Source organism: Ambystoma mexicanum, chromosome 8 (genome assembly GCF_040938575.1).
Source record: "Ambystoma mexicanum isolate Mex_15411 chromosome 8, UKY_AmexF1_1, whole genome shotgun sequence".
In the NCBI taxonomy this organism is placed as follows: domain Eukaryota; kingdom Metazoa; phylum Chordata; class Amphibia; order Caudata; family Ambystomatidae; genus Ambystoma; species Ambystoma mexicanum.
In genome coordinates this window covers 1,022,494,276-1,022,521,948 of record NC_090929.1, presented here as the reverse complement: position 1 = coordinate 1,022,521,948, position 27,673 = coordinate 1,022,494,276, and the positions used below count along the sequence as shown (strand labels likewise).

Below are 27,673 nucleotides of genomic sequence, written 5' to 3'. Positions count from 1 at the left end.
GCGGATGGCAGAATGGTAGACAGATTTGATGGGGGAAGAGGCGAGACCAAAGAGAAGAGTGGAACAATAGAAAAGTCTAGAAAAGATGAGGGAGGTGCTTAAGAGTTTAGTAGTGTGAAAAGTTAGGAAGGGTCTAATTTTACAGATGTTAGAGATGAAAACGGCAAGATCTGGCAGTAAGGGAAATGTGGAGAGATGGAGGTGGGGATCAATGTGAAAACCGACGTTGCGGGCGTGAGAATCAAAGGAGAGTTGGGAGGGGGAAAAATGAATGAAAGAGGTGGGGAGGGAGGCGGAATAGGACTTCGGTTTTGTCAGCATTAAGAGGACGACTACGTTCATCAAGTCCTCTGTAGGCAAAGTCTCAAAGAGCTCCCTCCACCATGCTAACCTGTTTTTCAGAGCTCTGAGTAAGCGCGTTGCACGCAGTACAGCCCTCCTGCCCGTGGTCGGGGCCAAGGCAGAGGAGGCACACAGCATGGCGGTGGGAGGTGGGGGGAGGGGAAGAGCCCCTCTCAGGCTGGACACCTGCTGAAGCCCAAGGGCATTGACATGCGCCGGGGAGGAGCATGGCGCCAGAGGACCGAGTACCTGGTTAAAGATTAGAAGAAAGACAAAAAAAGACAGTATCCTGCGAAGAGCGCCGTGGAATTACGAAGCTGAAGCCAAACCCAGGAGCGCTGGCGAAAGCGGTCCGTTCCGGTCGATGCGTAAAAGAGGACTGGGGAGTGGCGCTGGTGGGCGGAGTCAGGGGAGCACATGCTCCCAGGGCCGCACCCCCAGGGCGCCACTAAATTTAAAGGGGAAGATTTTCTTCTGGTAAAAAAGTTTCCATCTCCCGTCCCTGGGAGGGGGGGGACCCATGCAGTATGGAGGAAAGGGGACGGGAGCCAAGAGTATGTTATTTTACATCCTTCTATACTATGCCTGCTTACAATATATAATGCTACCTTTCTTACTACTCAAGCAAAGTAATTGGATGAGACTAGACTTTGCCAGACTGTACCCACTGTACCCACAGCAATGTTGTCTTTTATGCTTACCTGTACACTGAACTAGCCCCCTGTACCATGAGGCGTGGCTTTGCCTGACTCTGTACCCATACCAATGTTGTCTTTATGCTTACCTGTACAACTGCAGTAGCCCTCCCACCCCCATACAATGATGCATGGCTCTGCCAGAGTAAGCTCTGAAGATCCACCCATATCTTGTAAGCCTACTGCGTGGTCTTGCACTTTGTAGACTGTCACTTTGCACTTACTGTAACTAGCGCCTAGATGCCTGAAGGTTCTGTGCACTGCTATTGCAAAAAAATGAATGCAAAAAATAAATACAAATAAATGATTGGTTAAACTCTAAATCTTTTTGAAATAGACTTTCAAGTGGCCAAAGGACAGCCCTGACAGTAGGGTGTTCTGAAATTCCTAGCAGAAATTAGTGTGATTAGCATCAAATATTAACATTTTATTTGAATTGATAGGATTGTGAATGGATCAATTTGAACTAGTTTTATTACATTTTTCTTTTAGATGATTTTATGGTGAATGTGTTTGTATTATATTGGTTCTATAGTAATTCTGAAATTATTAGTTCATCTGTTTTGCTTTTTATACGTGTAAGGTTGAATGTTTCAACCAATTCATAATCTGCTTCAACCCTCGAAGCCAACACTAAATCACAGATGCCATCAGCCTGCTCTAATAAACAAGTGTACAATGATAAACTCCTTAGGGCCAACATATGATGCTTACAAGGCACCCATTAATGGGAGCCATATGGGCAACCATAGGACTATATGGTAAATAAAAGGGTTGCAGTGGGCAGGTGGACCTGGGGGAGGAAGGGTCAATCAACATTTACAACGTCCCCTAAAATGGGATTGCAGAAAGCCAAAAAATTAATATTGCCCTACCAGTGTATAAAACGGAGGGATAAAAGCTACAAAAGGTTTTTTGGTCGAGTGCGGTTTAAAAGTGACTCTACACTGAAGTTAACTTAACCCCAAGGGTTTCTATGAATGTAATACTGACACTGCCTGCCAAACACTTTAGCACAAGAATCTGTTCACACTCTGCCATCTGAAACACTAGCTTGGCACCAACAGAGCAACACCCAAGGCTGCAAAATATTAGAAATGAGTTGGCCTACAATTCATCTGGGCTAAAGTGGATTTCTTGAGCTAACAACTATATGTTGTAAAAACTCTATAGCTAAAGGCCCAGCCACCTCGGTTTACAAATATCTAAGTCTACAAAGCCTAGAACAGAAATGAACCATTGTCACCCTGCCTACAGGGTCTAAAGTGGTGAATACTGCACTACCAACTAAACCCCCCTCGTTGTAAAATTTTGGGGAACAAGTTCATGCTCTGTTATTCAGCCCACCTTTCCCCACAAATCTTCAAGGAGTAGAGATCTAGGCTTTTCAATTGTTAGTATAGTGCCCATCACTTTAGTACTCGAGGTCAAGGTGGGCATTGTTCGAATAGCCATCCCAATAGCCCCGCAAATGTATGAATTTTCATGAAGGAAAACTAATGGCTATCTCTTAATGATTCCTGTGTCGGCAGCGGCAGGGCATAGCTATGAACTGTGACAAATCCGACAGGGAAAGTCAGAAACTACCTGACTGACACTGGGGGTGGCTATCTGCGGGAGGACCATGCGGCAGGGGACAAGCTCCAGAGAGACAGAAAAAGACTGAGTCAAGACATTCCTACAGTCACCTTTTAGTGACAACCATGTGCCAGTGCAACACTCCTAGATGGCGTATTGTAATACAGACTTCACAGTTATTTCTAGCCCAGAACATCATACACTCCCCCACCCCCTCCCACCACCCTTTTGGTAGTGAGACAAGGAAGAGGGATGGAGTAATGAGGATGGCTAGACGTGGTAAGCCAATGCCACGTTCTAGTCACTGGAAACTGAAGAGAAAGACCAGGACATTTAAAACTACCACAGGTGAACTGAATTGGAGAGAACGAGAGCCAGAGACTGGAGAGGCACCTGACGAATGCAGACTCTTTGGAGGACACTGAAGACGAGCAGACTGCAGAGCGCAGCACAGAGGCCTGTGGGCACTGTGTGCAGAGGAGCCAGGTTGGGAGAAATTCACTGCTTTTCTGTTTTGGGCAGCCAGAGTTGCCAAACACAGGAAGGCAAAGCAGGAAGCAAACAACTCACAAGGCGCACTAGTGCCAGTCAATGGACAGAGTGCAGATGCCGGTGTAACAGGAGGACACCGTACACAGCCGGCAAGCCCAGGGAGAGTGAGCAGGTTACCGGGATGCGTCTAGGCAAATGCCGTGTATCGCATATTATGTGAGAGAACCTAAGTAAAGGCAGTGCAATTCTTACTAATACAAATATTGTTAAGAAAAATAGCCTAAATAAGGACAGTGCAATTATTACAATGAACTTCATTGAGGAAAAGAGCCCAACTAAAGTCTGTGGAACTACTGCAAGTACGAGCATGGTTGAGAGAAAGAGCCTAAGCAAAGGCAGTGGAACTATTACAGATAGGAACATTGAGAACAACCTCTTAAAGAAAGGCAGTGGAGTGAACTAAGGGTTGCTGACCCAATATTGGAAAGGTGTTGAGCTGGATAAAAGAAATTGAACAAAAAAGCAGAGCAGCCCTGGCAGGTTAGTGAAGCAGGCAAACAAGCAGCCTGAGACGCTCACCCAAACAAGACAATGATTACCCCCCACCCCCAGTTTACTCGCCTGCCAGGGTAAGAAGATAAAACAGGAAGGTTCACACCCACTTTCAGAAACAAATACCACCACCCTGGCAGGAGAGAATACCAGGGCAAGGAAGGAACACTCGAGGAACCTCAGGTGTCATAACCCTTATACATATGAAAGTGTAACAGAAAAGGGAAGATTCATGCCCCTTTAACGATTCACGTGAACTATGTTGTGAACCATGCTGAGGCAAAAGGGAAGAGTTTCCCCCTTTAGTAGATTGGAACTGACGAAAACATCAAAATCTACAGAGAGAAAAGAGAACATTAAATGTGAATCAGGGGGAAAGAGGACAACAAACTCTGCCCCGTCATCTTTTTGTGAATAGTAAGAAACCCATCAGTGGAGGACAAACTGAAGGAGTGAAAAGAGGAAGAGTCATTCTCCTTAAAGATTGTGACTTTATTTCGAAGAGTAACGGAAAATCTGTGGAAAAATCAAGCAAAACATAGGGGAAAGGAAAAAACCCTTTTTCTTGGAACTATATTTCTTTTCTGCATCTTAGAACTTTATGTTTGAAACTGCAAGAGGAAGCTACACGTCTATAGCTCAGACATCCCCATTTTCACCTTGTATTTAGTTGAACATTTAAGGGTTAGTTCAGGGTTTTACAGCCGCTCAGTTGTGTTGAGTCAGGGGAACCCCTCCCTTAGGGTTAGGGACAGCTAGGACTTCTTCACACCCTTTTTTTTTTCTTTTATGATAAAGGTTCAAAGTTAACACAAAACCTGTTACTGTGTCAAAGCCTTACTCGGACCCCTTACAGAACACAAACTAGGTCTTCAAAAAAAATGACAAGAATGGAAACTGATCCTCCAACATGCATTGTGAGGGAGCAGGTAGTGCACCCCGTTTGCTCACTAACGGCATCTTTCTAGCTGTTCTGCCAGTGACAGGTCATGCAAATAGCATGGTAGGATCTGACCTGCCATCCTTTGATAGGGTAGTAGTGTCTCACCTGTTATTTCCTGTGATGCAGGCTGCGCAGGTCCCAGTTGGCTGCTCATTCTGTTCGTAGTAGTGTGCATCCACATGTGCTTCCTCAGCTTTCTTCTTCAGGATCTTCCCAAAGCTGTCTATGCCTATGCAGCCAAAGAAGGTTGTGACTCGGTGTGGCATCTGGATCATCCACTGCAATCAAGAGGAAGAGCATGAGGTCTGTACGAGGCCATATAACAGCACAAACCTGATTGCTTGCAAAACTAAGAAAAAACGCATCTTGCCAAGGGGTCTCCATCGCAATGTCCAGCACTCCATCTGTGTACAGGAGCTGTATTTTTCTCAGGTGCTTAGAAAGGTGCTGAGCCACAACTGCCCATTCAAAGGTTTTAAATGCTATTATACAGAAACAATTGATGAGTTAACATATTAACCTTTTCTTCTGGCAGATCGGGCCCGATGGTATTTTCACACCAAATCAGCAAAAACTATTGAAGAATGTTTACAAAGCTGTAAAGATCAGATGCCATGTGGGGGGAAAGCTGAAAAATCACCAGCAAGCAAAGCCACTAAACTATAGTTGCAAACACATTAAAACTACATTTCTATCTTACCCGATTAATCTAAACTCCATGATCAGAAAATCAAGTATGTCTGCTTGGTTTCAGTTTGACGACCTCGTAAAATCAGCCGAGAACAGGCACATTTGTGAAAATGATTACCTAAAGGAGCTGTTTACAAATTCAAATATGCTTATGTGGAAATCAGTTGCACAAGTCCTTTTAGTTGTTTGTCTTGAAGAAACCAGATTCTTCCCTAAAACGGACAAAGATTTATAGCTAATTTGAGGAGAAATTCTATTCTACCAAGAAAGGAAAGTTAAGTTTAGTTACTTTGCAGTAAATGTGGATGTTCAGCGTTGGCATCTTTAATTGATTCACATGGTAGAAAATAATATTTCCTTGTCATAAGGCTGGCAATCCTCGCTAAAACAACTTGGAGCTTATCACCCTCAGTATGCCCCTTTTAAACATGTGCCAATCTGTGAGACAGACCTAGAATCAACCTCAGGGAGCCATGTGAGATTTGTACAAAGAAAATGATTGTGCATGACAGTTGTCACTGTCTTACGACAAGGCCACATTTGAATCTGTGAAAGATACCACTGCTGGAGTTGAGTGATAAAATCTTGTCCAGCATTACATCTTTCAAAGATTCACATGCTATAATAAAATACAGAACAGTAAATAACGCTGGCATATGGGAGAGGCTAGGCTTCCCTTACCAAAGATAGCCCTATGCATTGGCTCCAAATTAGCATTCACGAGTTGACAGAACTGTGTTTTAAAGTACCAAAAAGTGACTGGTTGGGTCTTTTGAGGGAAACCCCAAATGGGACCCATTATGCGCTTGCCCACAGGGTCAGAAAAATAAAATCAAGTGTCCACCAGAGGTAACCAGAAATGGCAGAAAACTGAATGGAGGGAAGGAAGGGAAGGACTTCATGCCCCAGATGTATTAGGTAGGGCAAGCCATATGGCCGCATAGCAAACTGTTGCAGCCTGCGGCACCAGGAGTGGAGATGCTTCCATTTCTTACATTAAGCTAAGAGTTTGGAAGGGCTGGTCAGCCTACAGAGGATGTCAAAACAGACATTGGAAAGCCTACCGTGTCCTAAATGCAACTGCACAGTTACCAGGCCAGCAACTCAAGTGATTATGGAAGGGGGAGGTGGATCATCTCAACAACCTGCCCTCTACCTGGACAACAGATGTGTCAACATTGAGTGGCTCCGCCCGAACGCTTTTCAGGTGATCCGAAAAGATATGCTGTGTTCATCAATCAGTGTCGTTTGCACTTTTTGTGTAGACCTGCCGCTTTTCCAACGGACCAGGCTAAGGTGGCCTTCGTGCTCTCATATCTTAGTGGCAGTGCCGCAGATTGGTCTATTCCTTTAGTGACTCAGGATAACCCAATTCTTTACAATTTCCAGGACTTCCAAGCTAGTATGGAAAGATTGTTCGCAAGACATTCTCAGGGACAGGCCCTGGACAATGAACTTCTTTCACTACGACAGGGCAATCAAGATCTTCTGGCCTACATTGCATCATTTAACAGACTAGTGGTTGAAACCGGATGGCCTGAGGATAAGAGGATCACCCTTTTCTACAGAGGCCTGCGTGGAGAACTCAAAGACGTTCTGGCTCAGGTGGTGAATCCTCCACAAGACTGTTCTGAATACATCAATCTGGTGGTTCAATTGGATCACAGAATACAAAATCGAAAAGCCGATCGTTCCAGAATTGAGACTCGAACTTTTTCAAGACCACAGAGTTCCGCTAAAGGAAATGATACCGTGGAACCCATGCAGATTGGGGTTGTGAAAGGACCTCTAACCCAAAAGGAAAGGGAAAGGAGAAGACAACTGCAATTGTGCCTCTAATGCGGAAACTCAGGGCATTTCCTTCAAGATTGCCCAGTGAAACCAAGGAAGAAGATAGTAGGAGCTTCCGATAAAGGTGCCAAAGGTTCAGAGTCGGAAAACGACCTCGCCCGACAAGTGTAGAGGTCCGCTTGCCGAGCGTTAAAACCAGTTCTTTGACCTCGCATTTCGTCATGCCCATGGTCCTCGTGAGTCCAGAACAACCCAATCGTATGCATGCCATTAAAGCATACATTGATAGTGGCGCAATCGGCAATTACGTGGACTGTGAATTGGCCGCCAGGATGAATCTTTCTCTTTGTCCTAAGACGGTGAAAGACGTCATCACCACCGTGGATGGTACGGAAATAGCTTCCGGACCAGTAACTCACACCACCATGGAAGTGACGTTGGTAAGCCAAGATGGACATCAAGAGAAGATCGTGTTTGATGTGATCAAGGCTCCGCAGTTTCAAGTTATCCTGGGAATCCCTTGGTTGGAGAAACACAATCCCCAAATCGATGGGCGAGCAAAGACAATCCGGTTTCCAGAATGCGCTCCTATCTGTTATCCTCAGCCTACCACTAAGTTAGTAGCAACTACTTCTGAGAGTCATCACCTGCCTCCTGAATACCGGGAATTTCAGGATGTCTTTCGGAAAGATCAAGCTAATTCGCTGCCTCCTCACAGATCATACGACTGCCAGATAGACTTGGTTCCGGGATCCACTCCTCCGTGCAGTCGAATTTATGCCCTCACAGAACCTGAAAATCTTCACCTGAGGCAGTATTTGGACCAGTACCTGGCTAATGGATTTATCCGTCCTTCGAAGTCCCCAGCCTCTTCAGCTTTGTTCTTCGTTCCAAAAAAAGAAGGAGACCTGAGAACATGTATAGATTACCGTGCCCTGAACCAGATTACGATTAAGAACAGATATCCGTTACCATTGATCCCTGAACTTCTTGACCAAGTTAAAAGTGCCTGTATCTACACAAAGCTGGACCTCAGAGGAGCTTACCATTTAGTACGAATAAAAGAGGGCGACGAATGGAAGACGGCCTTTCGTACTAAATATGGACTGTTCGAGTATCAAGTAATGCCCTTTGGGTTATGCAACGCACCGGCTGCTTTTCAGTATTTTATGAATGACGTCCTCAGAGAGCTCATCGACGTATGTGTAGTTGTCTATATTGATGACATTCTGGTCTACTCGTCCTCTGAGGCGGATCATCGAAAACACGTCACAGCAGTACTGGAGAGGCTCCGAAAACACAGACTTTTTGCAAAGCTGGAGAAATGCGTTTTTCATGTCACGGAGGTCGAATTTTTGGGATTTATTTTGTCACCTAATGGAGTCCACATGGACTCAAGAAAAGTGGACGCTATCATTAAGTGGCCCTCACCAACGTCTGTGAAAGGAGTTCAAAGCATGTTGGGCTTCGCCAACTTTTATCGTAGATTTATTCCTGATTTTTCTCAAGTAGTCCAACCCATTACTGCCCTTCTCAGAAAGAATAAACGTTTCGAGTGGTCTACGGAGGCTGAACAAGCATTTCAGGAACTAAAAATAAAATTCACCTCGGCTCCAGTTTTAAAACATCCTCGCCCGGAACTTCCTTATATCGTGGAGACTGATGCTTCCAGTCTCGCAATGGGAGCAGTGCTCTCGCAAAGAGACCCAGAAACAAACAGGTTACACCCAGTAGCATTTTGGTCCCGCTAATTTTCGGCTCCCGAAATCAACTATACCATTACAGATAAGGAACTTTTGGCTATTAAGTCCGCCTTTAAAGCCTGGCGGCATTATCTCCTGGGAGCCCGACACACAGTCACCGTCATCACAGATCATCGTAATTTACAGACACCTTAAATCAGCCAAAGCTCAATCCTCTAGACAACTTGGCTGGGCATTATTTTTTGCCGAATTCGACTTTGTGATAACTTACCGACCAGGCAACAAGAATGGTAAAGCAGATGCTCTCTCCCGAATTGGAGTAGATGAACTCAAGACCAATCCAGTACCCATAATTCCGGAACAGAGAATCCTGGGTTTGATAAGTGCACAATCCATTGAAGACATTGAAGCTAAAGTTAAAGAACTTCTGACTCCAGCAGAAGTGCAAGACTGGCAACTCAAGGGAAAAGATTTCACAATGGATAAGAACTTACTATACTTTCGAGGAAGATTATATCTACCATGTACCGATTTACAAAGACAGGTGATCTCTTGTTACCATGACTCCTTAATGGAAGGACATCCCGGCATTGCCAAAACGTCGGAAAAGATAAAGACATTTCTGGTGGCCGTCTTGGAGAAAGGACATTAAGGATTTCATAAATTCCTGTGGTGTGTGCGCTCAAAGCAAAAGCCAGAAGGAGAAGCCAGCAGGTCTCTTACATCCAATAGACATTCCTCCACACCCATGGCATACTCTCTCCATGGACTTCATCACGGATTTACCACCATGCTCCGGATTTAATACAATCTTAGTGATTGTGGACCTATTCTCGAAGATGGCTCATTTTATCCCATTGAAAGGGTACCTACAGCTTCAATTCTGGCCCGAGAGTTCCTCGAAAACATCGTTCGGTTGCACGGCTTTCCTTCAGTTTTAATCTCAGATAGAGGAAGTCAATTTATTTCCCACTTCTGGCGGAGTTGTTGTCGCCTAGCCCAAATTGACGTAAGGCTTTCAACCAGCCATCATCCCCAGACCGACGGGCAGACCGAGAGGACCAACCAAACCCTGGAACAGTATCTGCGCTGCATGTTACAACAGTCGGAGGGCACTTGGAAAGACATTCTCTGGATTGCAGAGTACGCTTATAATAATTCAGTCCATGCCGGAACCGGAAAAACTCCTTTTTTTCTTTTTTTTTTTTGAAATTTCAATTTTATTGGTTTTACAGGTTTAAACAGTAACATCTCGTCAGTGCAAGCATGTGCAGAGAAAGAAAATATATAGTCTAAATACAAGCAAAGCAATTCTAAACGTATGGCATGAAGTATGCTGGTGACAACAATAGGCAACTTTTCAGTCTTCAATCACTCCCCCCTCCCCCTTTTGAACCGGGACATATTCTTTTTGCAATATTATTATAGTTCCTTACAGAGATCGGGTGACAATGGTAAGCACAAGTGTTTAACAGGATCAAGGCAAACATGTTACTCATACAGGCATCACATGGATCTGTGGGATCAAACTTAGGCAGTACACACACTAAATTTCAGGTAATATATTTTGCACGGAAGGCAGCCCATTCGGATTCCATCGATGTGCTATGTCCGTGTAGGGCAGCGGTCAAACTCTCCATTCGGAAGATGTTGCGTGCTACGTTTACCCATTCTGTCTTGGTGGGGAGGGATGGTCTTTTCCATGCCATCGTGAGGCAGGCTCTAGCTGCCATTAGTAAACCCAAAGTCATTTTAGGCGCTTTTATGATCGTTTCATCTTCTTCATTCAAGCCAAAAAGGATCAATATGGGGTGTTTTTCTCTGTCCTCATCATCTAAGTCTTTTATCCAACTAAGGACTTCGTCCCAGTATGCCTGCACCTTGCTGCAGCCCCACCACATATGCCAATAATTGGCGTCCTGGCCACAGTTCCTCCAGCATTGTGGGTTGACTCCTTGATACATTTTAGCAAGTCTGAGTGGATCATATTGCCATCTGTGGAGGAGTTTTAGCGCATGTAGCTTATATTGACATGATATCGATGATTTAGCTGTTTGTCTACAGATGCGCAGCCATAACTCGTCGTGTAGGGGTCTGCTCAGGTCAGTTTCCCACTTGGTCCTCAGTTTGGTTGATGGGGCTGTGTTGTTTGATATCAAGGCATTGTACATGACACTTATCAAGCCTCTGGAGCCCGTCCAGGTGTCCAGAATTCTTTCGAATGGCGTAAGATCCCTCTGGAGCTGGTCTTTCCACTTTTCTCGTGACATTACCCCTTTTAGTTTTAAGTATTGAAAAACTGATAGAGGGCCTATGTTGAGCGCCTCTTCAAGCTCTTGTATGGTTATGAAGACCTTATTTCTCCACAACTGGCCTGCCCGCTCCAGGCCGGCTTCGTACCAGGACTGATAACTTAGTGGTTCGGAGATGTCATCACATATTCCCGGGACCCAGAGGTGTCCCAGGGGAGAGGGCCAGGTTGTAATCCCCTTCATGTCTCTATTTGGTTTCAGGATTGACCAGATGGTCCCGAGTATCGGGTGGTTTCTGATACTGTTTCGGAGTTGCGGTCCAGGTACCCATATCCATTCGCCAACGGTGTACGGGCGAAGGTGGAAGTTGTCCAAAGCTATCCAATGTGAATCCGTTTGTTGTCTCAAGTGGGGGATCAATATTCGCAGCTGAGCCGCTCTGTAGTATGATTCCAAGTTCGGGAGGCCCACTCCCGCGTCATCTTTCTTAAGGTATAGGAGGGCTTTGGGGACTCTCGGTTTTTTACCTTGCCAAAGGAATGCCAACAGGGACTTTGTCATTTCAGTGAAGAATTCTTTAGGCATTTTTATGGGGAGCATCTGAAACAGGTATAAGATCTTCGGGAGAATTACCATTTTAATGGCGTTTAGGCGTCCCATCCACGAGATTGTGAGTGTGGCCCATTTTTTCATGTCGTTTTGCAATGTGAGTGATATGGGCGGGAAATTTGCTAAGTACAAGGCATCCAAATCTCGGGTGACGTTGATGCCCAGGTATCGTAAAGTGGTCAGGCTCACTTTCATTCCCAGTGGGGTGAATCTCTCTACCTCATCGTCTCTATTCTTGTCAAGCGGGAGGAGTATAGATTTTCCAGTGTTAATCTTCAAGCCCGCCAGCAGTCCATATTCTTCAATGATTTTTAGAGCCGTCGGGATGGAGTCGAGCGGGTGTGTGACGTGCAGGAGTATATCGTCGGCATAGAGACCCAACTTATATTCTTTGTCTCCAACTCTGATCCCTCGGACCCCGGCGTCTTGTCGCAGCCGTTGTGCCAAAGGTTCTAGGGAGAGGACAAACAGAATAGCTGACAATGGACATCCTTGTCTCGTGCCCCTTTCCAGGGGGAACCATCTGGAATAGCCACCATTGACAGAGACAGATGCTCGTGGAGATGAATATAGAGCTTTTATGGCTAGTCGGAGTCTCGGGCCAAGTCCCACCTCGACGAGTGCCTTTTCTAGAAAGTCCCAGTCCACCCTGTCGAAGGCTTTCTCAGCGTCCAGTGACAGTAGCGTGGGATCATCTGGCATGCGGCGAGCTTCATATATCAGGTGGAGTGTCTTCCTCATGGTGTCTGCTCCTTGTCTTTGGATCACAAAGCCAACCTGATCCGGATTCACCAGCCGCGGTAAGTGGACCTCAATCCGGGCTGCGATGACCCTTGCGTATATTTTGGCGTCTATATTCAACAGCGATATGGGACGATATGATTCACACAATTTAGGGTCCCTGCCTTCTTTTGGAATAACCGTCAGCAGTGCTTGAGCGAAGGAGGGGGGGACTTTCCCTGTTTCAAATATTTCGTTAAAGAGTGTTGTTAAGAAGGGAACTACTTGCGCAGTGAATGATTTGTAAAAGCCAGGGGTGAATCCATCATCTCCTGGAGACTTTCCTGCTTTGAGTCTCCGGATAGCGTCGGAGACTTCTTCTTCACTGACAGGGACCTCGAGCACCTCCGACTCAGCCTTTGATAACGATGGTAATTTGGCTCTTTTGAGGTATTCTTCTATGACTCCCGGCGGGGATGGCGGGTCGCATGTGTACAGATCTTCGTAGAAGAAGGCGAACGCCTCTTGAATTCCCTGGGGTGTGGTTTCGATGGTGTCTAGAAGTGTGCCGTCCCTTCGTTCTATTACATTCACCCACCTCTCAGCTCTCTGTGCGCGCAGTCTTGCTGCCAACAGGGCGTCGGCCTTGTCGCCTTTTTCGTAGAATTTTTGCTTTAGATATTGTAGGGTTTGGGTGATTTTGCCGACTTCCAATATTTTTAGTTCTTCCCTGAGTTCCCTGGCCTCATTGATGTATTTTGGTCTTTCTTGTGGGTTTGATTGTGCCAATTTCTCTACTGTGCTCAGTTTCGATCTGATGTTTTCTTCGATCAGGGTTCGCTCTCTTTTTTTGCGGGCCCCCTCCCTGATAAGAATACCTCTCCATGTTGCTTTTGCTGCTTCCCATACTGAGGTCTTTGAGATTTCCCCGGTGTCATTGGAAGCGATGAATTCCTTGATTTCGTTTTCGAATTCATCTCTGAACGCCGTATCTTTCCACAGAGAATCGTTGCATCTCCATTTTGTGTTCTGGGGGATGCGTATCGCCCAGCGTATCTCTGTCAGCACCATATCGTGATCCGACCACGATATTGGATGTATGTCTGCCGCAGCGGTTTCTCGTAGTAGGTTTTCGGACAGGAACACGTAATCAATTCGTGTGAGGGTTCCGTGAGGAATAGAGCGGAAGGTGAAGCCGCTGTCTGTGGGGTGTAGATGACGCCAACTGTCAATTAGCCCAAATATCGAGAGTCTCCTTCATCTCAGTGTCCTCAGTCAAGCGTGATGGTTTAAGTGTGTTTGATTCACCTTGTCTATCTAGCGTGGGGTCCATCCACATATTGAAGTCTCCTCCAAGAATCGTTTGCCCCTTTGCCATATTGAACACCTTTTCAATCGCTTTGCGGAGGAACCTCTTTTGGCCTTGGTTGGGAGCATATACTGTGGCCAGCGTGACAGACTCGTTTTGGATGAGTCCTGTGATGACTGCCATTCTTCCCTCCGTGTCTATCCACGAGCTTTGGACTGACATGCGTAGGTTCTTACGCGTTACAATTCCTACTCCAGCTTTTTTTGTTATGCCGGAGCTCCATAGGGTATGGCCGATAAGTCTGCCTGGGATTGCCCTCTCTTGACCTTTCATGTAGTGTGTCTCTTGGATAAATAAGATGTCAATCTTGGAACGCTTAAATTCTCTTGCGACTAAGGAACGCTTCGTAGGGGCGTTTAGGCCTTTAACATTCAGTGTGCCTATGCGTAAATGATCCGTGTTATGTATGGTTGCCATTAGAAGATGCCGAAGAGGATTTCGCTATTCTCGGTGCCTGTCGCGTTGAGCTAGTGATTTTTCGTAGCCATGTGATCGAGGTGTGCTCCTTGCCACGTTGGGTGATTGCTTTTAAATCAACTCCTATTTTCAACTGTGTCCTGCGTTCTGTAAAAGGAACCTGTAACAGTCCAACTTTTCTGCCCCAAACTCCCACCCTCCCACCATAAACAGAGTGTCCCTTTATCGGGTCACCCCTAAACATTCCCCCCCGCGGCGTCCGACGCAGTTGGTTTGACAGCATCCAACTGTTATCGAACCACCTGTGTGAACCGCACAACAATCGGTCCGTTTTCAGTAAGAACACATCATATCTCAAACTTTCAAGCCCCCATATCGAGTCATTCGATGCCTGGGTGAGAGCGGCCTTCCATCTCACCGATAGACAGATAAACGGCCCTCCCCGACCAGGTCTATTCGACATTTCAGTCATTTCCCCCCCTTTTGATCCCACTCTGTACCTCAAGTCTCATGGCACCACCCATCAACCTCTTACTTGGGTCCAGTTCAGGAGTCTGCGTGGTGAAGGTGACACCCAATTCGCTTCTGTCTTTCAAGGTGCCTCTTCATAGTGGGTGTGTAATTCAGTGAAGAAGTCAATGTTCCATATCTGGTGAGGTGTTCATTCTCCTGAATTTCCTCGACCCCTGCATTCTTCGTCTCCGAGGACCTTTAGTTTGCCAAATTTCTTCCGGGTTCTTTTTTGTCGGGATGGGAGTCCCATTTGTCTGGGGGCCCAGTAGTTCCGCTATGGCGTTGGAAATGTCTCTTTCTGTTATGAGTTTCATCTTCGTGCCGTCCCATTCGAACGCTAGCGAGAATGGGTAGCCCCATCGATATCTGGCACCTTTTTCTTTAAGGAACTTAGTAATTGGTTGGCATTTCCTTCGCATCGCTAGTGTAAGGGAAGACAGGTCTTGGAATATGGAGATGCGTGACCCCTCCAGGGAAATTTGCGGTGCCAGCCTGGCTTTATCTAGAATTCGAGCTCTGTCTGCGTAATTGTGGAACCGGGCCAGGATGGACCTCGGGCTACCAGGTTTTCCTCCCGCTCTGTGGATCCTGTCAATTTTGGGTGCATCTATGCCCTCATCTTCGAACAGGAGTTTCAGAATATTATGCAGGGTCTGCTTGAGGTGTGTCTCCGATTCTCCATCCACTTCCGGAACGCCAAAGACGCGTATGTTGTTCCGACGCTCTCTGTTTTCTAAATCATCGACTTTCAGTCGGAGTTCCTCTTCTCTGCTTTCGATGTCCATAAGGCGATGATCGACCTGCATTTCAAGGATGCCCGAGGAGGACTGGTTATGCTCAACCTCGTCAAGTCTTTCCTCCATCTTATCGATTCTGCCTGTGATCTTGTCGATCTTATTGCCTATGTCCGCTCTCATCCCTTTCATTTCTGAAAGGAGGTCAGCAATGTCACCCCTGGTCAGCGCCGCTTCTGGGTTTTGGGAGGCCATGGTGGGGGGTTCACGGAGGGGCAGTGCTTCGGTTAGTTGATTATAGCGAAATTTGGCCAATTTCTGTGAAAAGTCCATAGAGCTGAAGTAGACCCTTGGTCGGTCTAGCGGAGTCCCAATATTGCTAGAACGGGTCCGTAGTGCGCGTCGAAGGGACTCTATGTCGCAGTGTCGTTTCTGAGGCGGATTGTCCTGTGAATTTGAGGAGGGCACACGCCCCAAAGTTTTGGGGGCCCAACCCTCAGCTCGTCGGATGTCGCGGTGATCCGTGGGTCTCCCCACTTTATGTAGGCCCGGAACCTCCTGCGGCCGTCTGCACTGCTGCGGGGGCGTGGGATGCCCTGATCTGAGGAACCGACCGTGCGTTGTCCGCCGGGGGGGACGAGCCGTTCCGTCGGAGTATCGCGGGCTCTCCCGCAGTCCGGGGGCACGCCTCCGCGCACGTCCGGCGCCCCGATGTTCGAGACCTTCTCTGCCGCTTCTGCTCTTGCTCGAGGCTGTGTGGTGTGGGAGGGCTCGGTATGTGCTCCGTGTCGTTGCCGCTTTTAGTCGCTCGATGTTGTCCGCCTAGGGCGCAGGGCCTACGCCGGGATCCTAGTAGGCGGGGCTTGCGTTGGGCTCCGCGCGTTCGCGCTGTTTCGATGCGGCGATGGGGAAGAACTTCAGTCGGTCGGTTTAAGGCGAGAACACCACCGAATCGCTCCAAATTTTTTGCCACGGGTGGGGGGCACCTTCCAAAAGCCTCGTCTCGAGTCTCAGCTGTGGGGGGGTCCTAGAAGTGGGGGCTCAGACCTCTCATAGGACCTTCGATGAGCGAGCTCAGACGGGGCACGACATCATCCGTGCGCCCCCTGGTGGCCGTCCCTTTTTTTCTTTTATATGGACTCCACCCTCGCACTTCAAATCTTGATCCACCTCAAAATCTTGGGACACCCGCTGTAGATCATCTGCATTCTACAATCACTCAAGCCTTTAAAGAGGCCACGTCTCACCTTAAGCGGGCCAAGGAACAATACAAGAAGTGTGCGGACATACATCGAAAGGAAGCTCCTCAATATCTTGTGGGAGATCAAGTCTGGCTATCCACCAAACATTTACCTCTAAAAGGACCGCGTACTTTCAATCTGCGATACCTGGGACCTTACCCAATCACTGCCATAATTAATCCAGTGGCAGTTAAATTGGGCCTACCTGCCCATATGAAAATACATCCAGTTTTCCACGTTTCTCTACTGAAACCCTTGCAACCTGGAACCCGTTTGACGAAATCTACAGACCCTATTCTTGCGGACGGAGAACTGGAATTCGAAATACAAGACATCTTAGACTCCAAGATTTCCAAATCAAAATTATACTATCTGATTGACTGGAAAGGTTATGGCCCCCAGGAACGATCTTGGGAACCGTCGGAACATGTTCATGCACCCCATCTGGTTAAGAAGTTTCATTGAACTTCTCCTGATAAACCGAAACCCCCGGAGAAGACGAATTTGGGAGGGGCCTTGAGGGGGGGGTGCTGTCATGACCACTGCTTCCAAGGAGTCAGGACCTACCCAACATCCTTGGAAGAAGGCTCATAATATATACTATCGGCACCAGCAAGTCCCAATAGGGACCTTTTGGACCTTGTCCTGGCACCGGTGGTGCCAGGCTCATAGCATGGACCCGTCCCGGCACAGGAAGCGCCGGGCTCATAACAAGTGCTTGGGTGGACCTACCTGCAGCAGACCATGCTGCTTACTTACCAGCAAGATGTTTCACTCTCTTCTGGCAGGGACTACTTTTCCTTCTGGGTGGGGCAGGCACCACTCCCTGGATCATTGATGCTGGACCCCTTCTGGAAGCAGGAACTCTTTTGCCTGGGCGAGGCTGTGGAAGAAGACACCTAAGCACTCCTATGGACTATTTAAACCACACCCGATTGGTGCAATGTGCTTCGCGTTATTCTGCATCTGCAGCAGGACGCTCACCGTGTCAGCTCCAGCGAATCTTCAGTTCCGGATCCTGTGAATATGAAAATTACCTGCTGTGAACCAATCTTCAGTCTTCAGCAGCTCCTGCAAAACAAAAGGCACAGGGTTAGGCAAAGGCAAAGTTAGCGGTTCAACTTACCCGATCCATCGGCAGCATTCAAGGCGTTTTTTCTGCATATCTCGTCCGGCATCGGGCCTGCAAAGACAAAGAACATTGGTTAGTAACGCTTAGTTACAAAACTGCATACCTGTGTTACGCTCGCGCCAACTCTGCTCGCGCTGCATTCCGGCACCTGTAAAGACAAAAGAGACATTAAGGTGCATTCTACAGCCCTAGAGCAGCCTTTCTACTTACGTGCCTTCGTTTGCACCATCTTCTTGTTACGCTCTCTGCCACGAACCTGGGGGGAGCATCTTCTTCGGCACCGACAGCATCTGCAAGGGAAAAGACAGACATTAAGGAGATAAGACATTTGAAGAGAGCAATCTAAAGGGAACTTTAATACTTACAAGTCACGCTCGTGCAGCACACGGCGGCATCGCTCTCAACTTACCCTCTGCAATTAAGAGGCTGAACTCATATCCAGTGAAGTAACTGGACCCAGCGCCCCTGCATGAGACGCAGGATGGAGAGCCCAGCATTCACCTATTTAAGGTGAGCACAACAATCGACCGAGTACCACGGGGAGAGAGGGAGAGAGGGGCTTGGAACTTCTCCCAACCTTCCAGCCACTAATACCTTGATTTTCCACTTGCAGACACCTCACCCTTCAGGTCAAACTTTCGGTGAGAAAGGGGCCAAATCCGGGAGCCAAGCGAATCCTACGCCTGACATTGAAGACGGTTTCACCGCCCAGTCAAGACTCGCGCCTCCGAGGGAACCAGGTGAGCGTTACATTTACCTTGTCCCTAGGTGAAAGAATCTTTCCCCCCTCTCATTTAGTCTTTTACTCTTTTTATGGGTGACCTGTTTATGTGTCTCCATAGTGTATGGTTGCAGTTATAGTTTCCAACAACTTTAGGGCTTAGGCTGGGTTACCCCTACAGTTCCCAAGTAGTAAAGAGGGATTTTCATCCCCTTCACATTTTATATAGTGAATCAGCACACCCCACCTTATGTGGAGTGCTTGGGGGTTAAAATGTATTCCCTTTCTTACTTACCTGGTAACATTGTGTTACAATTGCAAGTTTGCTTGAATGGCTGGTGACAGTGTCACTACTTTTATGACTTTAGTCATTAAATCGTAGGCTGCTAATTCAGCCGCGTAATGCACAGAAGGGCCACATTTTTTCTAAAATGGTGGGCTCCTTTTTTTGCCATTTCTTGCGTGCTTGCCGTTTGAGGTCTTCCCCTGCCATTCTAGGTGGGAACGCCCTCAGTGGGAATCCTGTGGATTACCCGCCCAGGCTCCCGAGTGTCTGGAAAGGCAGGAAGCGAGGGAGGAGTCCAAACCTCCACAGCCCTTTGTCTTCCACCTTGCCTGAAAGGGAACAACTCCCAGTGGGGGCTGGCTGTCCCGATTGGACAGCCAGAGGGCCCGTTCTGTAAAATGCAGGGCGAGAATGCAGAGGTTGTGCTGTAGGTCCTGATAAAAACTCTGAACCTGAATGCTGCTGACAAGTCGACAACTGGGACCAAATCCAAAGAGAAAGATGAAGAAAGCTTGGCTGAGACCATTTCCAGCGAAGGGAGAGCCTGCTGTGTAACCAGAGCCTGCGGTTATTCTTCCTTCCAAGCGACCTGGGTACTCTGTGTGCCATTCTTAAAAAGTGTTCTTTAGGTGTAGCTGACCTTGGTCTGCCTGGTGCATCCTTGATTAGTGTAAAGAGTTCTTGCTTATCTTAGACTGTGTTCCGCTGAGCTGAAAAGCAATTGTAATTTAATATTACAGCAAAAGATCTTACTAACCTAGAATAACTTATCCTCAAAGTAGCTCTAGGTTTAAACGGTTCCTTTAATCTGTGTTCCACTATTCAGAAATGTATCCTGGGAAGTATCCTGTTAACAGGGTTGGTTAATTGTGATTTCTTTGCCGAGTGTAACTCCTTAACTGACAGGGTCTACTACCTTGAATTACATAAATTAATCTAAAAGTAACTAATGGTTTTTACTCCCCATGAATGTGACGTATACTCAATGTGTTTGACAAGGTCGGACTGGTGTCCGGTCAAAGATTCAAATCCAAAAAGGATCGAATGCCGTAGGATCGAGTCAATTTGACCTAAAACAAAAGGGTTGATTTTTTTTTTTTTTATAAATATATTTTTGGGGGTTTCCGTTTTGGAAAAAAAAGTTGTTTTTACCACTAAAACAGGGGCTTGGGGTGGACCCCCCCCCCCAAAAAAATGTAAAAAAAAGTCGACCTTTTGTTTTAGGTCTTTTTGATTCGACCCTTTTGTCATTCGTTCCTTTGTATTTTAATCTTTGACCTATAACCGGTCTGACTTACCTAGAAATACTGTTCGTTTTCTAAATAAGGTCTATGCGTCGGTCTGTGTACTTTAAAGCATAGTGTTGTGTTTTAGGATTGTGATTAGATATAATGTGATAGTACTTATTTACCTTGGTCTGCTTGTATTTAAATAAACCCTTTATTTTTTATAATACATAGTGTTTCAGTGCTGCTTCAGACCATGTGTACTACAATTTCTTGATTCTACAGCCATCTCTCCCTCGTAAGATAAGCCTGACTGCTCGGTCTATGCTACCTATAGTCAGGCAGTACAGCCTTATACTAAGAGTGGAGTCTTGTACTGTATTAGTTAAATGGTTTTACTAAGCCCTTAGTTGGACTTTAGCAAAACTGTCCTAACACTCTTACAGGACAGAGCTACTTTATACATAGATGCATCAACCCAAGGCACACATTTCCCAAGGCTTCCAGACAAATACATACCTGGCTTTACCGTTATTAGGTATCATCAGTGCAGTATAGTTTTGAAATCCATGTGATTGCAACACATTTAAAAAATAAAATTATAAAGACGCTTAGAGCACGCAAACCCCTGAGCAGTGAAATGGATCCACTGAGTGAGAAGAACAAGTTACTTTCTTACCTGGTAACGTTCTTTCGAAGGGATGGTCCGACGACTTATTCCATATCTATGACCGGTAATGTCCACAGCTGTGCCGCTTCGGAAAATCTTTGGCATCTGCGTCCTGCGTCGATGCGCCGTCCCCGAGGACCTCCTCCGACGTCACCCGATGTTTAAGTAGGACGCACGACGCCCATAGCCTCAGTTATAGTTTTTTCCCCAGAACGTGTGCCACCAGTTTTCTGCCAGTCAGACACACAAGGCCTTGCGGAACGCAAGCTGCAATCGCAAAAGAAATTCTGCAGGGAGGGAGCGATATGGAATACCTCGTTGGACCATCCCACCGAAAGAACGTTACCAGGTAAGAAAGTAACTTGTTCGAGGGGATTGGGTGCTCCGACGTATTCCACATCTATGACAGACTCCCAAAGCAGTACCAAGCAAGGAGGTGGGAAAGAATTTAGAATACAAATTTAGCATGCCCAATCAAATTGCGGAATAGAGAACTGCCTTGCCAAAGGCCAGATCTTGCCCCCTGATGGAATCGAGGGAATAGTGACGTACAAAAGTATGTACTTGAAGCCCAGGTGGCTGCATCACAGATGTGACGAATAGGAACTCCCCTCTGCAGGGCAGTAGACGCAACCCCTCCTCTGGTAGAATGGGCCCGCAAGCCAGCCGGAGGGTCCTTACACGCCAAGCAGTAACACTTGGAGATAGCTAAAATAATCCAACGAGAAAGTCTGTTTCATCACTGCTTGTCCCAAACGCTTTCCAGCGTAACCAATGAAAAGTTGATCGTCCACTCTGACCCGGGACATGCGCAAGATATAAAAGCTAAATGCTCTCCTAGGATCAAGCCTATGGAGCCTCTCCTCTTCCGTACCAGGATGTGGAGGAGGATAGAACGCCGGAAGAACAACCTTCTGGCTCAAATGAAATTCCGAAACCATCTTCGAAAGAAAAGAAGGACGAACTCTAAGGACAACCCTGTCCTTGTGAAATACAGTGAAGGGTGGCTTAACTGAAAGTGCCTGTAACTCACTCACTCTGCGAGCGGAAGTAACCGCAACTAAAAACACAGTTTTCAGAGTTAACAGCCTCAAAGGGCAAGAATGTAAAGGCTCAAACGGAGCACCCATAAGAAACTTAAGAACAAGTTTCAAATCCCAACCTGGCACCAAAAAAGGTGACGGAAGGGAACACATTAGTGAGCCCTTTCAAAAACTGCGAAATTAAAGGAATTTAAAATAGGAACACTTCAGACGAGCGCTTCAATATGGACAGCACCGCCAGGTAACCTTTAATGGTCCCCACTTGCAAGCCCCTGTGGGCCAAAGAAAGCAAAAAAGACAAAACCATGGGAATGTCGCATTCAAAAGGATCCACATTCTGAACTCTGCACCAGTCGCAGAACTTTCTCCAACGGCAACGGTACAGAGACTTAGTTGCCGGCCACCTGGCCAAGAGCAACACCTCCATCACGTCTTCAGGGAGGTCCCAATCCTTATACCTCAACCTTTCAGAAGCCAAGCGTGAAGATTGAGGGATCTGACCTCTGGATGGAGAACCTGACCCCCCCCCTCCTGTGAGAGCAGATCGTCTCGGTAGGGAAGACGACGTGGAGGGCAGATGGACAACTCTATAAGGTCCGGGTACCACGTCCTCCGGGCCCACGCCGGAGCAATGAGGATCATCCGGGAACCGAACCTCCGTAACCCCCGCAACACTTGCGGGATGACAGGGACTGGAGGAAACTCGTACAGCAGTGGGAATGACCACTCCACCACGAACGCGTCTCCTAAGGCTCCTTTTGGAGGAAATTCCCGCAAGCAAAACCTTTCGCACTTCCGGTTGACACTGGAGGCGAAGAGATCCACTTGAGGGGTCCCCCAAAGGGCGAAGATCTCCAGGAGAATCTCCTGAGCCAGCTCCCACTCGTGAGAGATCGTGCTCTGCCTGCTCAGAGCGTCCGCCGTCTCGTTGTCGTCTCCGGCCAGATGAACTGCCGAGATCGAAACTTCCTGCTGGATGGCCTCCCTGCACAGCGGAAGTGACCCTGCCCCCCACTTTTTGTTGAGGTAGTGCATGGCCACCGTGTTGTCCGTCAGAATCAGGACACTCTTCCCGCGCACAGTTGGCAGAAAAGCCTTCAGGGCTAGCCTGACGGCCCTCAGCTCCAACAGATTGATACAGAGTCTGGACTCCAACAGAGACCAACGACTGCCGACTGTCAGCTCGTTGGCATGAGCTCCCCATCCCGTGAGGGATGAGTCCGTCACGATAGTCACCTCTGGCCAGGGCAGCCAAAATGGGGCACCCTTCATCAGATTGCCCTCGACGGCCCACCACAGAAGGTCCCGGGCTACCGAGGGCGGCACCTGAAGAGGTGCGACAGCCTGCTGGAGGACTGAGACCACTGGAGCTTGAGTGCCCACTGCAAAGATCTCATCCGCAGACGAGCCTCTGGCACCAGAAGAATGCAGGTTGCCATGAGGCTGAGCAGTCTCAAGAACTCGGACGCGATAGTCTGGGCAAACTGAAACTTGTGCACCATCTGCTGAATGTGAAGAGCCCTCACCTGAGGAGGAAAACAGTGCCCCAGGGACGTGTCGAGCACTGCTCCGATGTACTGGAGCCGCTGCGTTGGTGTGAAATGGGACTTCTTTAAATTGAGGGAAAAGCCCAGCCTGTGAAGGGAGTGGCGGGTGACGGACAGATGATCCAGGACTTGCTCGGGAGAACTCCCCCTGATCAATCAATCGTCCAGGTAGGGGAACACGTGAATCCCCCTTTCCTGAGATGCGCTGCCACCACCACCATGAGCTTGGTGAAAACCCTCGGGGCGGAGGTCAATCCGAACGGCAGGACCCGAAACTGAAAGTGCGAGTCGCCAACCGCGAACCTCAGGTACTTCTTGTGCTTGGGATGGATCGGCACATGGAAGTAAGCATACTTGAGGTCAAGAGACACCAACCAGTCCTGAAGCTGAAGGGCCTGGAGGACTTGAGAAAGTCACCATCTTGAACTTGTCCTTCCTGAGGAGTTTGTTCAAACCGCGCAAGTCCATGATGGGTCTCAATCCCCAGTCTTTCTTTGAAATCAAAAAATAAGGGGAATACCATCCCTTGTTCCTCTCCGCTACAGGCACCAGTTCTATGGCGCCTTTCTCCAGCAGGGCTTGAATTTCCTGTGCAAGGAGTGGATCCAGACTCTTAAAAGAGAGGTTCCCTGGTGGATTGTTGTGAGGCCTCTGCCAAAAAGGAAGACAGTAGCCGTAGGTTATGATCTCCAGAACCCACACATCCGAAGTAATGTCTTGCCACTCTACAAGATGCTGCGCCAGCCTTCCCCCAACCGGCGAACCATGGGACCTGGCCTCATGACTGAGTGGTAGTGGCTGCGGCGTTGCCTGAGGGCAAAGAGGCAACTGCCCAAGTGGCCTTGGCACCTCGAGTACCTTTATTTCCACCTCTGGCACTCTTACAATGGCCTCTTTGACTGCTAGCTCCTCTCGCTTTACTGAAGGACGAGTAATAGCGAAAGGAACCTCCCCTCCATTGCTGTCCCCTAGGACGAAAAGGCGGAGGTTGTCGAACTGCAGCGCCCAACGACTTTGCTGCAGCTTTGGAGGTCTGCAATCTCTCAGGGCTCTCGTCAGCCTTGCTGCCAAAAAGGTGTTCACCGTCAAAGGGCATGTTGAGGAGCCGGGACTGCACATCAGGAGCGAACCCAGACTTCCTCAACCACGCAAACCTGCGCATTACGGTGCTCGCCGCCATGGACCGGCTGACACAATCGCCAAGTCCAAACCCGACTGAACGGCCTCACACATGGCATCCTTGCCATCCTGAACCATAGCAAGGAAACCATCCCGTTCGTCCCCTTCGGGAATATGATCAGCCGCTAATGCAACACAGTTCCACAGAGTGTGTGTGAAACGAGACAAGGCACATATGGAGTTGGCCGCCTGAAGCGCCATAACCCCAGAAGAAAACACTTTCTTCGCCCAGCCGTCAAAACGTTTCTGGTCCCTATCCGGAGGGATGGTAGGATACGATGCCTGCTTTGTCGGGGCCGTGGCCGCCTGCACCACCAAACTCTCCGGGGTGGGGTGCCTAGACAAGTAGCAGGGGTCGCTACTGGCTGGACGGTATTTTCGCGACAAAGACTTGCCCACTGCCGGGAGACTCTCCGGAGCAGTCCAAGCCGCCGCTGCCACCCTTCTCCACAAAGCCATATGAAAAGGCAAAACCGGGTCAGTGGGTGGACCAAGATCGTCCGTGAGATCATCCTGAACGAACTCCCCTGGGGGAGCCGACAAACCCAAGTACTCGGTAACCCGAGACACAAGGCGCCGATATGACGAATCGGCATGAGTGCCAGGCTCTGGCTGACAAAACTCCACCTCCGGAGAGGTGTCCAATCCACTGGCATCATGCAGTGACTGCCTCAGGTCATCAAACTGACTATGGCCCGTGATAAGTTCATCCGGAACCGTAACTGGAACCAGACCGCCATCAGAGCCTTCATCACCCTCTGAAATGTACTCCAGGCGGGGAAGAGGAAGACCTCTGTGGACCAAAGCAGTGCCGGACCTTAGCCATAGCCTTTTTAGGGGTAAACCACGTGCCACGGGGCCCCTCCGACACCACCGCCCCGAAAGGCGTCAAGGGCGCCGAGCGAGTCGGCGCCGGCGTCAGCTGCAACGCCTCCAGCATTGGCGGCGTCAACAGTCCCCGAAGCCGGAGCTCCGAGCGTGTCTCGACAGCCTGGACGCCGACGACGACCCCCTCGAAGACGGAACCTCGAGAGTAATCGTCGACGACCTCGGCGCCACAGGCGTCGACGTCTTCTTTGAAGACGGCACAGGATCACGCGGTCTCGAACGAGTCGAGGACCGGGACCTGGAACGGGCATGGCGAGAACGGCTACCCTTGTCCGAGCGGGACCTCCCCGAAGGCGTACGGGCGGTGTCTCTCGACCGGTGCCGACCGACCCAACTTGGAGGCGCAGCCGGACCGGTGCCCTGCGATTCCAGAATCGCTGGCATCTGCTTCCCGAAGGAAGCCCATTCCTCCGGTGTCGCTTGCATGAAGGGATAAGCGACCCGCCGACGGGCGGAGTCCTCGGAAGAGGACGAGGAAGGTGACCCATGCCGGCGCTTCCTGGAATGCCTAGAAGAGGCGGAGTGGCGAGACCGACTCCTGGAAGGAGACCCACCGGACTTCCGACAACGACGCGGAGAGTCACCCCTCGAGTCATCGGTCGAAAGCCCCACAGACCTCGACTACCGGGGCTTAGACACCCGACCTACCGACAGTTTCTTATTGCGTTCTCGCAAGGCCTTCGCAGTGAGCGACTGGCAGTCGACACAGTCGTCCGTATCGTGGGCCTCCCCGAGGCACCAGAGGCAGGCGTCGTGCGAGTCCGTGACCGACATCTTGGACCCACAGTCCCCGCAGTTCTTGAAGCCCGGACGCGGGGTCGAAGATGAAAGACATCGCCACAAACAAACCGAACAGGTTCAACGAACCGAGAAAGAAAACAGTAACTCCAACGAGTCGAGGCGTACCGAGATTCACGAAGCGAACACGTTCGCAGAAAAAACGGAACTGAGGCTATGGGTGTTGTGCGTCCTACTTATCACATCGGGTGACGTCGGCCGTCGGAGGAGGTCCTCGGGGACGGCGCATCGACGTCATTGACGCAGGAGCCAAAGATTTTCCGAAGCAGCACAGCTGTGGACATTACCTGTCATAGATATGGAATACGTCGGAGGACCCAATCCCCTCGAAAGGACTGTTTTATATGAAACAGAAATATTGGGAAGGAGAGGGTGGTAGGCTACTAGTTTAACAAATTGAAACGTATGGTAGATAGGGCATATGTCCAGAATATAGTGAATGAGCATGGAATGTCAATGGTGAAAAGGGAAGATGTGTGAACGTTTTAGGGAATTGTATACATCTTTGTATGCTGAAACCCAATTTCCATCACTGGACAATTTAGAGGACTTTTTCAGAAAAATCGATTTTCCAAAATTGACTGGAACAGGCAATAGCCATTGAGCAACCAATTAGAGAGGAGGAGATAATGAAGTCTATTGAACAGCTTAATATAGGTTAATCACCTGGCCTGGATGGGCTGCAAGTTGAGTTTTACAGAGCCTTTGTGCCTGAATTGGCTCAATTTCTATGTAGCCTATATAATTATTTCATGACAGAGGGTGTCCTATGTCCAACAATGTGGGAGGCGTGTATTACAGTAATTCCAAAACCAGGCAGGGATCATACTATGAGTGGTAATTATAGCCCAATATCATTGCAAAATGTGGACGCTAAAAGATTTACCAGGATACTGACCAATCGGTTAGACAAGTACATTGGTGGTTTGATTGAATGTTCTCAGGTTAGGGTCATTTGGGGGAGGCATGGTTAAGTTCATATTGGAACCATTCTAGATTTATTGCAGCTTCCTAAAGATGGTGGGGAATATTCTATCAATCTTTACAGATGCAGAGAAGGCATTTGATCGTGTGAATTGGAGTTTTAGATTATACGCTAAATAAAACGGGGTTTGGGAATACATTTTTGAGAGCTATTAAAGCATTGCACTCATCAATCAGTGCTATGATATGGGTAAATGGGGAACTTTCAGCTTTTTCCTTGTCTAGTGGGTATTAGATAGGGTCACTGCTATAACTTTTCTCTTTAATTTGGCATTAGAACCCCGTATAGCTGATATCAGGCAGGAACAAGGACTGCAGGGGCTTAAGTGGGGGATATAGAAATCAAGGTGTTATGTTATGCAGATGGTAGGACGATAATTCTGGCTAACCCAAAGAAGGGTGGGGAAAGATTTAAGAGTATGTTTGAAGAAGTGGGTCGTTTGACAGGCCATAAGATCAATTGGGAGAAGTCCGTTTTTCCATTGGATGTTGCATACCCGCACAGCCACTTGAGAACTTGGAATTGTCTGTGGGCTACTCTGAGTGTGAAGTATTTGG

At 48.1% G+C, this 27,673-nt stretch overlaps 1 protein-coding gene across 2 annotated transcripts in view; it reads right to left on the bottom strand.

Moving 5' to 3' along the window:
* Positions 1-27,673, bottom strand: part of ADK (adenosine kinase) — a 1,244,147-nt gene that overhangs the window by 586,074 nt on the left and 630,400 nt on the right. For both annotated transcript variants that reach the window (XM_069610963.1, XM_069610964.1), the window contains exon 5: positions 4,708-4,880. In XM_069610963.1, coding sequence (XP_069467064.1) covers positions 4,708-4,880 — 173 coding nt within the window. The remainder of the gene's footprint in view (positions 1-4,707; positions 4,881-27,673) is intronic.